Source organism: Achroia grisella, unplaced genomic scaffold (genome assembly GCF_030625045.1).
Source record: "Achroia grisella isolate CSIRO2021 unplaced genomic scaffold, CSIRO_AGI_Agris_v1 utg1062, whole genome shotgun sequence".
Classification (NCBI taxonomy): Eukaryota; Metazoa; Arthropoda; class Insecta; order Lepidoptera; family Pyralidae; genus Achroia; species Achroia grisella.
This window is the reverse complement of record NW_026712566.1, coordinates 1,653,607-1,672,849: the sequence shown is the minus strand read 5'-3', so window position 1 is coordinate 1,672,849 and position 19,243 is coordinate 1,653,607. Positions and strand designations below refer to the sequence as shown.

The following is a 19,243-nucleotide window of genomic DNA, read 5'->3' as shown; positions in this document are numbered from 1 at the left end:
TATTACACACCCATTCGCGTAGACCGGTACTAATTCACTTTATTTATTAAAATGATATTATCTGCCTTGATGCATACGGGCGGGCTGTTCCCCGCATAGAAAACCTTCGCGTAACCATGGTTACGTGACGCTGCAGTGCTTGCGACGCCCGCCCTCCACCGCAGTAAGCGTGTACACTCCGTTCGGAGCGCTCGATGTGTTTGAATTTCGAACTTGCCATCGACAGTCATTTGTTTTTCGATTTAAATTCGCAATCACGTGTTCGAATTTCAAACGAACTTATATTTTTAAATTGTTATTGCGTTTTATTTTTACACCAAAAATAGAGGTTTACGTTAAAATGAATAAATTGGGATGTGCACTTTGGTAGCGAGTTTGGATGCAGTTAATGTGTATTAGTGATGGAGCTAGGTGTATTGTGTTTGTGTGAGCCATGAGGGTTGGTTTTGGATTTTGGATGCTCATCTCGACGACATGACGGCACAGGAGAGATCAAATATTTTTTCGGACGATGACGAGGACCTGGTAAGTGTTGTTTCTTGTATCCCGATTATGTAACTTATATCCTTAGAATTTGGATGTGATCCAAATGTTCCTCCCTTTTATTACATAAACTCTGCATTGCGTTTTGTTATTATATTTATGTGATAAACAATAGAATTGTATATAGCTTACTCTATGCTACATAACTTTTAAAGTAAATCTTTAGAAGAAAAACTTAATTATATAGGTACTTTATTAGGCAGATCTCGCCTGTATTTGCAAACTTAATAATAACTATGTTTTCTGATAAACCCGACTAATTCCAGTATAGTTAGTGTATATAGAGAGTGCATTTCATTGATTTATTGACTACTGAAGGCGATGTTTTAATTACGCCTGTAAACTATACCTATTGGAATGTAGGTATCGTCAGGTGGCATTTATTATTATTCATTTATACTGTAATAAAAATCCAAAAGCAATTTGTATCTTTGTATATATTAAATATCAATAAAAATTCACCGAAGCAGAGCTTGTGTTATGGGTAGTAGACAACTGATATTTTTTATGTAAATACATAAATAATATACAGAGAAAACAACCAGACCAATACAAAACATCATACTCATGAATACAAATTTTAATGTTTGCACAATGTGAGATATCTAACCCGCGACCGTTCTAAAGTAAGGCGGTGCCGCGGCGTGCTACACCGCTAGACCATCGCCGACCAAGCCGCCTCATACAGTCTACATAGATATACTTCACTAAACGAAATCAGAAAACGTGTCAACAAGAAAAAACAGTTATGAGAGCCATTACAAAAGTATAATATTGGGAGTACTTAAAAAAACTCCATTGTTATGGAATCTTTGTAAGAACGGAGAATACAAAAAAAATGTAATTGAATTTTTCAAATCTTTTGGTGTTATGATTACTAGAGGCTGTTTGTTTTAAATCTTTTCATTGAAATATAATAACTTAAGTGTTTTGTAATAAAGTATAGAATTATATGAATTGTATATTCTGTGTAGGTATTTTTTTTAAACAATCTGATAGATCCACCTGAAGCCGAGTGGTAAATAACTATGTACACGAATAGACGTGATTATCACGTCAATATGCTCATAATGCTCATGTCTTTTACAATTTTGAACTGATATATTCTCACCTTTCTAACAGAAACATAGCTTACAAAGCACGCCGTTTCAAGACTACCTATCTGAAGGTAGATAGGTAGTACTTAAACGGCTTGCTAAGTGCCTAAAGATAGATAGATAAGATTTTTTATTTGTATCTTAGAACACACATACACAATTATAAATAGTATCTATACAATACAGATTATATAACTCACTTTGTATATATTTAAGTTTAGAACTGTATTTAAAAGTGCAATACAGATTATATATATAAACCAATGCAATAGAATATGGGTAGACATGCAGATTATGTGTGTGCTACAGCAATACAAAATGGCTCATTCACGTTGGCCCACGCAGCTTAATTGGCAAGAAGTAATAGCTGATGTTAGGTGGAGAAAGTACCTTTGCCAAACCCTTGTTTTATTCACTTTTATAACCTATCTTATGCCAGCCGGTAATGACACGGTATAAAAGAAATATTCGTGTTTTTTCTTATTGGATTATGAGTGTTGTTCCGAAGATTATTTGTTATTACTGGGATTTTGAAAATTAATAGCAGGAATCTAGTTTACTTATAACTCGCGTTTCACGTTGTACACATTGGAAACAAAGTGTTACGGAAAAAATTTGAAACCGTGGGGTTATATCCATAACCTTCTGACGCTCCGAGGTTTTTAATGTTCTTTAGCACGTTTCAGGATGTAGGGCATATGTTAGCACAAATTCACAGATTTAACACTTTATTTCACTACACCTTTTATTATATTTTAGGAATGTCCCGCGAGCTGACCGGACCGTAAAGTGAGGTCTTTGTAATCGTCATGGTAAGGAAAACGTATATAAAAACTACCTACATTTTCGAACACAAAGAAACGCAAACAAGACATAACAGACAGTTGCTTTTTACTGTATGATGGTGTTGCAACAATTTTGTCTCCAATTAATCTGCACTCTATATAATTGATAATAATGATAACATTGTTTATTTTGAAAGGATTCCTAACAAAAATATTAAAAATTAGCTATACCCGCGACTTCGTCCGAGTGGAATATAACTTTACTTTTCTAAAATAAAAGAATTTTCTAAAATAAAAGTAGCCTAAGTTACTCCTTTTTACATCAGCTACCTGCCAAAAAAAGTCCCGTCAAAAGCCAGCAAGGTCCAGCCATTTAAGAGATTAGCCGGAACAAACAGACAGACAGACAAAAATTGTAAAAAGTATTATTTTGGTGTATGTACCGTATTTATATCCAAGTAAAAACGGTTATTTCAGTATTACAAACAGACGCTCCAATTTTATTTATATGTATAGATTATTTAACAAACAGACGCTCCAATTTTATTTATATGTATAGATTATTTATTTAAAAACATGGACATCACAATTAGTCAAGACGGAGAGTTTCGTGCCAGATGCCTATTTTCCCAGGGAAGTGACGCGAGGTCGTGAAACTTTATCACCTTATAAATAATCACGAATGACAAACAATCAATATTCTATACCATTTGCGTCATTCTTCGTAGATGAGGGTGTTTCGGCCAAAGGTGCTATCAAAACAAATCTACAACAAATAATCCATAATGAACCTATATCTATACCTATCTATGTTCTTGAGAATTGTTTGACACGTTGCCCACTGCTACCTTTTACCTTCGCACAGCTCACCATCGACACACGCTGGAACCTAAGTGGTCTCGGACAGTGCGGATTCAGAGGCACTTATACTATTGAATGAGCTTCCTGTAAGGTTTTCTCGAGACCCTACAGCATGGGGTTTTTCAAGAATGGTATATAAAGATTTCTTAAGGGTCGGCAACGCGCACACACCCCTAGTGTTTGATTTTTATCTTCAATATTAAAATCAAAATATCCTTATTCTCGTAGGTTTATTATAGACTCTTATAATATGTCTAATCTACCTTCAGTTCGTAGTGCTTTTGGGCTGAGAAGAACTGACAAAAAACATATCTATAGTTTGAATTATGATTTGATAGCAGTTTGAACTGAGAGTAAACAACTGATTTTTGTACATGTTTGCGAGGGTACCACTCCTCAATGCACCCTCGGGACCGCAGCTGACTTTAACTAAGCTTCATAAAACAACTTTCTTAACCATCTTAGAAGTTTAGGACCGGAAGGTAATTGGTCACCTTGACCTTGGAATGATAGGAAATTGGTGGCTTGAGGACCACTTGCTTTGCAATCTGTATGTAAAATGTATCAAGAATAAGACAGTGACATTACTGAATATGAAAGTATAAGGGGGGAAGGGTTTGATAGTAATTGAATATACTCTATCTGGTTGACCTCCACGTTGTTACCCCTGGAAAACATCGCGGTTATTTTCGAGTGACTTCATGATCATGGACTGACGAACCTGACTATATCTTCATTATATCATACTCCATTGGTGCCCCGTCAGCGTATACAGTTAGCACACGCTGTGCTAACTGCATACGCTAAAAAATGTGGTGACACTGCGTTTATTTTTTTTTAGTTTAGTTTATTAGTTTAGTTTATTTTTCTATTCTCTCATCAAAATATTAAAGAAAATACTTTATTTATGTTATGACCTTACTGTCTTCGACTCTGTAATATATCACCTTATTGTTTTATTCTATTGTAATGTTTCCATTAAAATATTTATCCAACAAATAAATTGTTTTACAAGAAATTGTACTGGGTTGTTATAATTATTATTGTTATATATATGACTTCTGAAACAAAGGTATTTTCTATTCCTACCTCACAAGTCAGCCTGATTTCTGAGGTAGGAAAATTCTTAAATTATTTGTACAAATTATGTGAAATAAATAAAATTATTAAATTATTAGATATTATTCTTCAATTATTGTCAACGATCAGTGCGATTTCTGACTCTTTCACACACCTAAAATATATGAAAGTAGAGAAATTTTGTTCCAAGAACCAAAGTGTGTGAAAATAAATTTTAGACCTCTCATACTAAATCAGTCCCGTAATCGTGCAGTTCCTATGAAAGGTTAATAATTTATTTTCATATATCTTACATGCTTCGAGATGAATGTTGTTTAATATCATGAATGTTATCTTTGAACTTTAGAATTATCTTCTTTAACTATTTAGTATATATTGGATCGGCTAGTTAATATGTAAATAGGAAATCGAATATAATAAAATGTATCAGAATAACACATAGGCTATAATTTATATTAAAGACTAGCTGTACTCGCAACTTCGTCCGCGTGGAATTTAACTTTATTATTCTAAAAAGAAAGTAGCCTAAGTTACTCCTTATTACATCAACTACCTGCTAATAAAAGCCTCGTCAAAATCGGTCCAGCCATTTCAGAGATTAGCCGGAACAAACAGAGAGACAGACAAAAATGGTAAAAAATGTTATTTTGGTGTATGTACCATATTTATATTCATATGCATGTACTAATAAGCGGTTATTTCAATATTACAAACAGACACTCCAATTTTATTTATATGTATAGATATTATGTAAATTGCGCGAAATATAATGATAAATGTATATAGTAAGTATATATTATAATAAAGTAGTAAGTGTGTTGCAGACGAAGTTGCACGGGTCAGCTAGTTAATAGGTAAATAGAAAATTGAATATATTAGAAATAAATGTATTAAAATTGTAAAATCAGGACGAGATAAAAACTGTCTCCTTATCTGTTTATGTGTTAAGCTATCGCATATTTGAAGCAATTAGGATGAATCACAGATCAATGATCACAGTATACACAGTAGATAATAAGATCAAAATGTATCCCATCCCATTTACTAACAACCGATCTTGAATCAATTCAATTCAAAATCTTCCCCATTTTGAATTACAGTTCTGGAATATGTATCATATGTCAGGCTATCTTGAAACTCTACCATTATTGTCATAAATTACATTGTTATCGAGCTAAGACACATACGAACAAAATTTCAACTCGATCGAAATTCGGCAAAGGTTCGGATTATAAATGAACGCGAAAATAGGATGAAAAGAGGATATTATGTATGAAGCAAGTTACATAAAATCTTGTAAAAAGGTTAAATTGAGCTGTCAGCAACAGTCGCCATATCTATAAATAATGTTTAGAAATTATAATAAATATACTTTGTAGGTACCTTTAATAAAGCCATTCATATTTATATTTTCTGGTAATTACGGTTTAATTAATGTTATGTTAAAATATTATAATATTATTTTTGTACATATAATATTTTTTCCCTTGTATATCCTAATGTTGGAGGAATAGAGTAAATAATGTATTTGAGGGACTCGGTGATCTAGCGTTTAGCATATCGCCTTATTTCCAATGGTCGCCGGTTCGATTCCTTGCATGGTACAACCAATGTATTCATGATACATTATTTTGGATTGGATTGGATGTTTTCTATGTATAATATGTATGTATGTAAAAATAAAGGTATATGTATTTGTATCCGTTTTCTAAAACCTAATTACAAGCTATGCTTAGCTTGAGCTAGATGGCGTTATGTGAAATGTCCTGCCTGGGTTATCATTATATAAGGTGTAGGTAGATAGTTTACACACTTAAGAAATGTTTTATTTAAATTTAACAAATTCAAAAGTCTACATGGCACTGTGTTAATTGTCCTGAGATATAATGACATTGTACTTATATAAATACTAGCTGTGCCCGCGGTTTCATCCGCGTTATATTTCAATATAAAATATAGCCTATGTGTTATTCTCATACATAAGCTATATTACTGTAAACTTTCATCAAAATCCGTTTAGTAGTTTTTGCGTGAAAGAGAAAAAACATCTATACTTATAAACTTTCGCATATATAATATACTAGCTGTCCCGGCAAACGTTGTTTTGCCTTAAAATAAAAAAAAAATAGGGTTGGACTACCCCTAACATTTAGGGGGATGAAAAATAGATGTTGGCCGATTCTCAGACCTACTCAATACGCTCACAAAATTTCATGATAATCGGTCAAGCCGTTTCGGAGGAGTATAGGAATGAAAACTGTGACACGAGAATTTTATATATAAGATATTAAGAGGCCTTTCACATTTTTTGGCCTAAAAGCAGTGTCTTTGGGGTTCTGGTTCTAAGAAATTAAGAGTCGGATATACATTTTGATTCCTGAATTATATAGATAGATATCTAATCTTAAAAACTACATCTTTGAAATGTTAATTTTCTCTTTGTTAGTCTTCCTAATTTCTAAAATAGTTTATTCAAAAACGCTAAGAGACAGAAGTTTGGGGTCGTCGTTCATTAATAAACAAACATAAATTGATATGATATTTGTACTAAAACTTGATAATTACTTTATAAATTGAGACAGCATCGTCCTTTTTTTCATTTTCAACTTAAATATCTAAAAAATTGATCATAATGAAACCCGAAATTTCAACAAAACTTTGCCATAATCATTTCTAATTTTCTCATAAATACAACGAAATTTTTGCATAAAAAAAACATAATAATAAAGTTAATATACTTGTAAATTAGAAATATAAAAAAAATATATAAGTTTCTAAGAAAGATATAAACAATAATAATAATTTAAAGTTGTATAAATTCCGTTGCGCCAAAAGTAAATTCTCAGTGCTGCGCTAGCGCTCGTCGAGGTAGGACCTATGCCATTTTTTACAACACCGCTAAGATAAGACATTCGTCAGTGAACATTAGTATAGAGCGACTAAACCATTTTGATAATTTAAGTAATATTTAATTAATTTTGCTAATATATACTTATTTCTACGAATATTAATTTAAAGTTGTTGTTAAATATATATATACATATATATATATATACAATAATAATATTTATTTTAGCATGCCAAGACAAAAGTACAGTTATGCTACAAATAAAACCTACCTACCCTGCTGGACTATGAAAAGCACAAGAGCATGGTATTTCGTCACACTAATGGCAATTAATTGTTAAAATTAAAAAAGAGAACATTTTAGTATTTTTAAAAATAACGCTTATCTGAGAGAAAAATGTAAGAAAATGTAAACCAATTTTACTCTATGTTTATTTTGTAGTTTTTTTCTAAATTAAAATAGGGTTATTGTTCATAAAAATACCATTATTATTTTTACGTACATTTGTCTTGTGTTATATAGTGTATATCATCTAGTATGCAATGTGGATTGTAAATAAATTACCAAATTATATATAAATTATATTCCTTAATGTTTAGAGATATTTTATCCAATTTTATTTTATTTTACACAATACAGATATTTCTAAATTGCAGCTATTCTGTTATTATACTCGTTGGACTTTCATTACTGTACAGTTATGTCAAATAATTATGCGTGTTTGGGTGAAAAGTCAACAACATTATAAATGTTTTTATTTAGAGACTAGCTTTTAGCTCGCGGCTTCGCCCTCGTGAATATGGGATATATAGGTTATCGCGCGTTTAAAGATCCGTGTACAGTATTGGGACGTTATATATAAACCTTCCTCTTGAGTCTATCTATTCTGTCTATTAAATAACAACGAATCAAAATCTGCGTAGTTTTTTAAGATCAAAACATACATAGATCTATTACATGTGTAGATGATATTTTAACCGGAAATTGAAGCCGTTAAAATGGTATTGGCAGATCAGTTGGAATCATCGGTATTCTTGGTATATAAGCTGGTTGCCCAGCTAACGTACCGGTTATAATGGTCTACAATTAAATTGTCTTTCAATTCTTTAGTAAGCAATATATCCAATGGGACGCCATTGCACATGTTCGGCGGGCTTAAATTTCATGACTGGATCATGCTTTTGAGAAATTCCTTCCTCAAGTTTGAGCATTTAGTGTGGGAAATCACTATCTGTGCTTCCATAAAAATGAGCTCTCAAATTTGTCAGTAGTTTTAAACTTTCAATTAAAGTCCATAAGGGAGACGATGTTAATGACACAGAGAGTCTTTCAGAAATCTCCAGCAAAAGTATAAAAGTAATCCCGCCAATGAGAGCAGAGGTGTTTCTAAGGTCTTTTAAGGTTCTGTCCAAAATCTCTATAGCTCATGGTGATTTCATTACATATAATCAATGAGGCGTCTTATAATAATTTATAAAAAGGTTTGACATTAACAATTAATTATTTATCAAGAATCAAGAATCGGCCAACCAAGAACGAGAAGCTGCAATATCAGCCAATATTATGCGGCGACGTCAATGATGCAGGAACAGCAATGATAGCAGTTGAAGCTTTTTTTTTACAACTTAGAATGGCAAACAAGCTGACGGCTCTCCTGATGGAAAGGGGTAACCGTCGCCTATATACATGAGCAGTACCTGCCATGTTCATATCAACACATTGTTTCCCTCATGCGTTGCCATTCCTGAAAACTCGGGTGTTATTCCCCTGTACCTTGTAAATTCACTACCATATATATACACAGGTAGTCTATATAGATAGATATACATATACACAGATAGTATACCCTGAGAAAGGTCATAGACTACTTTATAGTGCGAAAAAAGTATTGTAAGGGATTAAAAGCGGAGATGAAAGGTTGTATAAAAGTATCGTCATTGTTTAATTGAAACAAAGAAACTTTTTTAGGTTATAATCTAAATATATTTCCTTTATTTGGTCAATTTCATTATACCACGCTGACGAAGTCGCGGACACACCTAATATACATATAAGGATGGGACCTTTAAATCAAAACAAAGCCTTGAAAACACAACTATTATATATAAATAAAATAATTATTTGCTAAGTATAATATTTAGAACAAGTGAATATGGCAATAATGTATCCGACTCTTATAATAAATTATATTGTATCTATTAATAAATAAACTGAATTAATATGTAAGAAGAATTAATTAGTAAATTTATGTTATAGTAATTTCATCTTCCTGTCCTTATCCCAATTATTTGTTACTCATATTACTTAAGGTTTTGGCTTTTAGTTGTACAATCGGCCAGCATCCTGACATCAACCCTCTAGGAATAATATAATAAAAAAATATGGTCATTATTAGCACTTTGATAATTAAGATAAATAACGTTATTTAAAAAAATCCAATAAGTAGTCTCAGTTAAGTAGAAACATATCACATTATTAATTAAAATATTACAAGGATCAAAATGGTTCATACTAAATCCACACCGATTGAGCTACACGGTTATTTGCGTCTGTGTGCGTGTATTGCTGTATGTGTGCGTAAATCCATGCGATTAAACCTAAAGTTGAGCGGCATCATTTTGTAATAGTCCTCTTAAGAGCATGATGTAAGATTAGAGAATTACACAACAAACACAAAAATGTCGTATCAGGCTAAATATTACGCGGTTGCCCTGAAAATGGCTAACCCTCCACTCTCGGCAGCACAATAAGAGGGATGGAGTATCATAAATCTTGGGAGCACAATGACACGCGGCCCGCGCCGTAATGTTCCCGTATTGTGGCCGCCTACACGCCTACCGCGTTCACCTGATCTGTTGTTACATTCATTTTTTAAGATTTTGCATATTTGACGGATTCCTAAAAAATTTCGTGTATGACTAACATGTTTTTGTATACCGAGGGAGACTTTGTAAAAAGTTGTTTGCATAGGTCCCATACGGAACTTATGTTCACCTGATCTGCTGTTATATATATTTTAGCCTTTGAATATTTGACGTTTCTGAAAATTTCATCTATGACCCACGATATTTTCTATGTCTCTATATAAAACATAATATGTTACACATACATAACATGTCCGGATGGGTATCTGGACGGCCTCGATGGTCTAGCGGTTTGGCACACCGCTTTATTTCTGATGGTCGCGGGTTCGTTTCCTCGTACAGTACAAACATCAGACAATGTTTCATCATGATTACTTGTCTGCTAGTCTGGGCATCTTCTATGTATAATATGTATTTACAAAAAAAGTATCTATGTGTTTATTGATTATTTAGTACCCATAATAAGAACTCTGCTCAACTTGGGACTAGATGGCGCTGTGTGAATTGTCCTGAGATTATTAAGTTATAGTATATATAGTTAAGTTATTTAAGTTAAGCTAGCTAAAGCTTGTGTTATGGGTACTAGATAACTGATACAAATACATCGATTTTTTTCGTAAATACATACATATTATACATAGAAAACACCCAGACCAATACAAACAGTCATACTCATGAATACAAAATGTTTGTGCCGTGCGAGGAATCGAACCTGCTACCATCGGACGTAAAGCGTTGTGCTAGACCGCTAGACCACCGAGGTCGTCATTTGTTTGGCATTGTTTTGAAATATATTATTATTATATTATAATCACAGTCTCAACTATTTCAGGGTAATGAAAGGCAGTGAAATCACAGCATAATAGGCAGGACATCTTAGTGCTCAACTGACCACTCATAAAGTGGTATTACGAGCGTCGCATGATAACGTGATATCAGTACTATCATGTGGGCAGTCAGTTTATTTGTCATTACAATTAGGTTTATTTTATTTATTTATTTTGAAAAATACAATGTACATTGCACCCCGCACTAGGCGAACCTGTATCGCTGGAGTTCACGAAAGAATTGCCAGAATTATAACTATTAAAGATCAGCGAGTAGAATAGATTTGACGTACCATAAGATCCTGCAATAGGTGTGTAAGTATTTCCCAAAAAATGTATACGATATATTTATCAGTTGTCTAATATATATCACAAGTTCTGCTTAGTTTGGGACTAGATGGCGTTGTGTAGATGATCTTGGTCATTTTTAATAACTTTTTGCAGTGAAATACCGCAATATTCCATTATAATACCGCAGTTTCCAATCCAATTGTAGCCACTTGCTCCCTAACCGACAATCAAGCCACAACGGAGAGAAGCACCCGCGCGTGTTCATGACCACAATCAAAATGAACTTGAGCCAATTATTAAATTAATGGCTGTGGTTTTACTATAATTACAAATTCGTGCGTTTTCTGTTCGGTTACAGCAGTGTAAAAGATTCGATGGAATTGGTATGAAATATAAAATAATATATACGTATAATATATAGTTCGATGTACTCGGTGATCTAGCGGTTTAGCACACCACTTTACTTCGGATGGTCGCGGGTTCGATTCCTCGGACGGTACAAACATTTGTATTCATGAGTATGATTGTTTATTCAGTTCTGGGTGTTTTCTATGTGTATTATGTATATTTATAGTACAAAAAATATCGAAATATTTATATTAGTTGCCTACTATTACTACTACCTATAACACGCTCTGTTTAACTTGGGACTAGATGGCTTCGTGTGAATCGTCTGTTTGTAATATTGAAATAACCGTTTTTACTACGTGCATATGAATATAAATGTACCGTACATACACTAAGATAACATTTTTAACTATTTTTGTCTGTCTGTTTATTCCGGCTAATCTCTGAAATGGCTGGACCGATTCTGACGGGACTTTAATTGGTAGGTAGCTGATGTAATAAGGAGTAACTTAGGCTACTTTTATTTTATGTAGAACTATAAAGTTAAATTCCATGTTGACGAAGTCGCGGGTACAGCTAGTATTATATATAATAGGGGGGGTCACCCTTATCAATTAGGGATTTCAAAAATAGTTTACGTCCTATTCTCAGATCTACTGACAATATATACAAAGTTCATAAGAATCGGTCAAGCGGTTTTGGAGGAGTTTTGTATCAAACTCACAACTGTAACAAACACACACATTTTATGTATTAGAACTACATATAATATTCATCGATCATATGTTCCCACGGATTGTATGAAAACTTCGAATATTATTGTGATATTTCGGTCTCCGTTCCCCGGGGAAAGTACTTCAATTTCACGAATACGCTTGATTTGGAATTGTTACAAATTTGTTTTAATATATATATACACATATATACCTAATATATATATTTCTTACACTTTTGTTACTAACCTATCCATATATTTCTACTTTTCTTATTTTGTTATTTGCTACATAAAATATGTGTTTGAAAAGAGTACAAGCAAAGTTTCTTGCTCGTTCTTTTTGTCTAAAATGCACTCTGAATGTTGCGGTAGAAATAATATATTATTATTCAAAAGTGCATATATATAATTGTTAAGTTTATTTGAATAAAGATTGTTGCTACCTACATATGTTGCTTGAATATATTAGTATTCTGAGCACATTATATATATACACATATAAAAGCATCTAATATATTTTTCTTATATTATATTCTATGTAGAAGTATACAATTTTGACGGCATCGGTGGTCTATCGGTCTAGCACACCGCTTTACGACCGATGGGCGCGGGTTCGATTCCTTGCACGGCACAAACATGAGTATGATTGTTTGTATCGGTCTGGGTGTTTTCTATGTATAATATGTATGTATTTTCGGAAAAAAATTATCTATGTATTTGTATCAGTTGTCTAGTACCCATAACAAGCTTTAGCTAGCTTAACTTGAGTCGATGGCGCTATGTGAATATTCCTGAGATTATTATTATTATTATTACAATATGCTCAAAATAAATATAATATATTTATTTACAACTTCTCCGAGTCATATAAAATTGGGATTTTAATAATAATAATAATTTTTATTTATTTGTTTCGACTATATTGAGTAATAAAAGAGCAACGTAATAAAAGGCAGGTTCTTATTGATACTAGTGGTCACCCAGTGGTCGAAATTCGACCATAATTATATTAAAATAAATTATAAGTTTGAACATTATTAAGGTTCTATTGTCAAAGACTATACTTCTATGCGTGTGTGTCAAATACATGATAGTTTCTATATTTTTTATACATAATTTAAAAAAATATATGTATTCATATACTACTAGCCACTATATATGAAAGAACATATTTTTTAAGTTTAATAATTAGATATATGTATATAATTCGAATATGTGATATAAACTATAACAGAAATTTGTGTGTTCATATTGAATATCATCAGGACAATAATCACAATATGAGAGCAATGTCCGAAATTTATGTGGTCTTTTTTAGACGTATAATTCGGGATTTCTCTAGAGAAACCCTCTCGAACTATGTGTAGGGTCCAATCAACCGTGATTAGACAATTCGAGATTAACGGCTAATTACGAACCGACCATTCGCAACTAATGATTATTAGTTGCTCCCTGCTAAAAGTGCTATATCATTCATCATTGCTATAACTCTAACTATCCTCTTTTTAAAATAATACATATTGTGCACGACGTCCTTTTTTTATATATTTAATTCAGACTTATAATTCTTTGCTGTATGTACTAATAAAATATATAGTCGAATAAACCTCATCATATTTGAACTCGACTGGAAACATTTTTATTATTTATTTATTTCAAACTAATCACCAAGGGGATGCCATCCGCATCCCCTTGGTCCGCATCAGTGTCAATCAAATAATAATATAACAATAATATGTCAGAATAATTCACACAGCGCCATTTAGTCCCAAACTAAGACAACTGATATAAATTCATGCATAATATATAGAAAACACCCAGACTGATATAAATATTCGTACTCATAAATACAAATGTTTGAACTGTCCAAGGAATCAAACCCGCGGCAATAGGCAGTAATGCAGTGAGCTAAACCGTTAGACCACTGAGGCTATCAAACTCGAAAGTTACTTCTGTTTCTCTATGACTGTCGCATGAAGTTAAAGTATGTCATTGAAACGACGAACATACCTGTTATTCCACTGGATGGTACCTTTATATTCTGCATTTATACTAGGCATTTCATGTGAAGCGAATCCGCAGATAATACAGCACAATAATAATCAACAAAGCAACCTTGTTAATGTACTTTGTTGATTATTATTGTGCTGTACCTATTATGTGCGGATTCGCTTTGGGCGCACAAGTAATCAAGCGATATCGCACACGATCCAATCAGCTAACTCAATTATTATAACTATATTGAGGCTTCTTAATCAATTGTTGCTCAGTTATTATTGTCATATCATTACATAATATAAAATGAAGGCACTACGGCTGTGTTTTCACTTAGCTCTTTTAAATTACGCAACGGATTTTAATGCAGTTTTTAGCAATAGATAGAGTTATTCAAGAGGAAGGTTTATATATGTATAATACATGTACACCCGGTCGAAGCCGGGTAGCTAGTTAGTAATAACTAGCTATTACCCGCTACTTTGTCTATGTGGATATTAATTTCTTTTCTTATTAAAATAAATGATTAAAATAAATGAAATTGTAAAAAAAGTAGCGTAAGTTACTCTACTACTTATTAACGTAAGTTACTCTACTTATTGCTTAGTGGAACACTCCTTTGGACATTGATATCACGTGGCAGTTCAAAACATGATGAAAATATTCACATTCTTTATTGGTGAATAGTTGCCGTGATAACTTTATTTAATGTTTAATTTTTTTTTTAATTCATTTATAAAAGTTCCTTAAATGTCAGGTCTTATGTCCTTACTATAAAAAAAACTTAAAATATATATATAGCTTTTTTATAATTTAGTTACAGATTTCTAGCTTTATATATAAATAAATATATAACTGTTTAAATATACAGCAAAGTAAATATAATACACCAGTTAAATTGTGTGAAGTTATAAAAATAATTAAAAGGTTATAAATCTTAACTATAGTAACATATTTTTGATGATTAAATATATTTGTTCAAGTTATATACTGTTTTTCTTTATTATATTGTTCAGAATATCGACAAAAGAATACAAAACACCGTGTAATACAATTACTACGCGGAAATTTCGAGAGAAAAAAGTCAATTTGCATTCGGATTCGGAAAGTGGTTTCGTTGGAAAACGTTTGCATTGATAACATTTCGATTTAGGAGTCGTGATATAATTATATTTTATACTAGCAACACACCACGGCTTTGCACGGATACATTGTTTGAGGTTCTTCTTTAATTAAAACTAAAATACATATTTTCTAAAGTGTTCATTGAAGTCAAATTGTAAAGGACAATTTCGTTCATAATTAAATACTTATGTTATATAACGTGTTTATTTGGATTAGGATTAATATCATATTTATAAAAACCAATAATGCATTATTGTAGAAGAAAGACTAATAACTCTTTCTTTCTTTCTTTCTAACATAAGAAGGTTATAGTGGCCCCAGTTAACATATAGACATATGTTGTCACGGACTTTTGTTTAGAACTTTTAAAGGAGAACAATTCCGTTGTACTTATTTTTTGCATAACTTTAACCATTTACGCAGCGCACGCAGCAAAATGTACGCAGCCACTGTCGCGTTTGTTAATGTTAAAAAATAACAAATACGGCAAATTAAGTATTAAAAAAAAATGTATTCATAGTAAAAAAAAAAATTAAAGAATGGTTGTTTAAAGTTAGGGTTGGGTAAGCCTTGGGTCACAAAACATATAGTCCGCTCAGTTCAAGAATAAACACCACTATCCTCGGTCTCCTCGGTTTTCCAGCAACATTTTTCATTGCTGTTATATTCATATTGGTCGTAGCGTGATGTTATATAGGCAATAGCACTCGGCGATAATTTACCTTTCGAACAGTGAAAGAGTTTCTTAAATTGGATCATTAGATCCGGAAATTACCACGAATAAACATACTTATAAATAGATACAACTTTATAATATTAGTATAGATTAATAACTTTAACTATTTTTAATCTTTTTTTATTTCAATAGAATACGACAGAAATATTTTAATCTCATATAAATTCCAATTCAATATAATATACATTAATATAATAATTTAAAATTATATTTTAGTGGTCATATCATCCTCTTTAAACTATAACTTATTTGGAAAGCTGTCTCATCACAAAAAGAACGAGCAGGAAACTTGCGTGTTATTCTTTCAAATAAATTGTTATAATAAACTCTAAAACAATACCCTTCGAGCATGATTATAATTATCCAAGTTATTACAATTATAATTAATTATTCGGTATCCAATTACAGTAATATAAATATATTTAATTACTAACTGTGTCCGCGGTTTCACCCATTCTGATGCCTATGCTATATCACTGTAAAGTTTCATAAAAATCCGTTCAGTAGTTTTTGCTTGAAAGAATAACAAACATGCATAGTCACAAACTTTATTATATTTCATTATTCATACTAAGAACTACTTATTGTATTACATTTCTGAAAGGTAATCTGAAATAACAATATTCAATTCGTATAATGATAATAACAGATTACGAAATAAGACCCTTTTTTCATCAAAAGAAATATTATAACTTACTTATACTCGTAGCATATAATAATAATAATGTCAGGACAATTCACACAGCGCCATCTAGACTCAAGTTAAGCTAGCTAAAGCTTGTGTTATGGGTACTAGATAACTGATACATATACATAGATTTTTTTTTGTAAATACATACATATTATACATAGAAAACACCCAGACCGATTCAAACAATCATATTCAAGAATGTTTGTGTCATGCGAGGAATCGAACCCGCAACCATCGGTCGTAAAGCAGTGTGCTAACCGCTATATCACCGAGGTCGTCAATATATATTATGTATATCCATCGATTCTAAATTGTTTTCAGTTCAACGAGAATCTCTTTCATTTTTTGTCCAGTGAAAAGGGACGAGCGACAAGATTGATTGTTTGCTGCGACATGTGCATAGAAAGAATTTATTTAGCGTTTTTATTTTATTTTTCAGAGTCAATCTGAAATGTTACCCTACTGTCTAATCACTTCAACTTCATACTTTATACTTTGTCGTTTGAATACCATATACTTTCGGTCAATACCTTACATTTCTGCTACGAGTATAAGACCGCCTTTTGTGAAACACTTTCAATGTACTTTTATCATTTTTGTGATATTAATAATAAGTAATAAAATAAATAAATAAAATAAATCATACTTTATTTAGCTGCGCGCAATAAAGAGTTATTATTATTATATTACAAGATATTACGACTTGAGAAATTGAGAATTGTATTCTAAAAGCAATAAAGAATACCGACGTCAAAAAAACTGTATCACTAGTTACCCAGGGCATGCGTTGTTTTGGCTCAGTATTTCATATATTGAGGCCAATAAAACAATTATTCCTTTTAATTTAGACGAAAGTTCCTCATTTCTTGAAGTAAATGTTATTTACGTTTTCGTTAGACTATCTCGCACAGGTATTATGACGCGAGACTATTATATGTAAAATACCACTAAGATTATATGTACATAACAATAGTTCGACTCTATTGCTCTTGACCACAATTTGGAGAATGCATATTGCCACGATTATTTCTTCTAGATCTACTATTCTACCTCGATGACAAGTAATACTCTGTGGTGGGGGAAAGGGGATTGTTAGTAATGTGGACTCATGACCCCATTACTAACAATGTACCATGTCAGGTTGACCTCCACGCGGTTCCCCCTGGAAACCATCGTGATAAATTCCTGGTGAATTTGTCACGATGGGCTAACTGACCTGACCTCATTCTCATCTTATCAACCTCCACTGGTGCCCCGCCAGCGTAAACCGGTAGCGCAGGCGGGTGCACTAGTTTATTATCATCCATAAAAAAATACCCTGTGACGTACGTACCTACCTACTGGTTGTGACGTAAGACATATTAATTTTTTATTGACGATAATCAAATTGATATCTTGCACTATGCTAACGGAATACACTGAGGGACCACCAGTGGAAGATGATAGAGTGACAATGAGCTTAGTTAGTGACCCCGTTGAAGTAATGAGAAATGAACTCTTGTATTATATAATAAAGCTTCGAACTTTTTCTACACGTCAATTTGAATAAAAAGTATTTCACACTTTTTAGGTTGGCTGGAAGAGATCTGTTTTAGAGACAAGTCCTCCATTGTTAACAATATTTCTAATATTTAGTTCATTTTTTATATTTAAAAATGCAATAAAGAATGTAAAGAAAAGTACTGGCAAGAAACGTAACTGTTGTTATTTTTAGAGTTCGTTAAAAATAAAAAATCGTCTGATTTCTAAACGGCACCACTTAGAGGTACTGTTGTAGTACCTACATTGCCATCAATGGGAGCACTAAATTTCATTACTAAGATCCTTTATTTTTTAAGATATTGTACTAGTACTATAGTTGAATATTACAAACGCCGGGAGCTTTTTACTGAATCCGACGATCTTTCACGCCCGATACGGTACACGATTTGCCTCCAAAGGTCAGATATTATGTTTGACCCAGTTACCTATTAAGTAGGTTGGTTTTCTTTAAGGCTATATTACTTATACCTTTAAAAGGTTAAATCTAAATCACCTAAAATACTCTACCTGGCCTTATTTGGAATCAGCTTAATAGATTTTTTGCTCTATACACCACATAGAATACATGTCATCACTCCATTTTATTGTTAAGAAGTCATAAGACCTAACAAGCTGAAGAGGAAATGCCACTATTCATCCTATGTGGTTGTTGCCCACTCATGCATAAACGAGATATCTTCTTTGGAAAGTATACACTCTATCCTGAGGTGATAAAAACCATCTCTCCTAATAATATCCTTCAATTCTTGTCTCTGACGGGTAGCAAACTTTAAAAAAGGGAGAGTACAATAGATCTATGCAGAGCTACAGGTCTTAGCACCTGACAATAGTCCAAAACCCTCTATAAAAAGACTTTACAAGAAGAAATCATGTCACACAAATGCAAAAGAGGTGG

General features: G+C 32.4%; 1 protein-coding gene across 1 annotated transcript in view; it reads left to right on the top strand.

Annotated features, from left to right (window-relative positions):
• Positions 1-235: 235 nt before the first annotated feature.
• LOC131855176 (transmembrane protein 151B-like) overlaps positions 236-19,243 on the top strand; it is a 57,137-nt gene continuing 38,129 nt past the window's right edge. Inside the window, exon 1 of the mRNA XM_059206424.1 lies at positions 236-525. Coding sequence (XP_059062407.1) covers positions 475-525 — 51 coding nt within the window. The 5' untranslated portion in view covers positions 236-474. The remainder of the gene's footprint in view (positions 526-19,243) is intronic.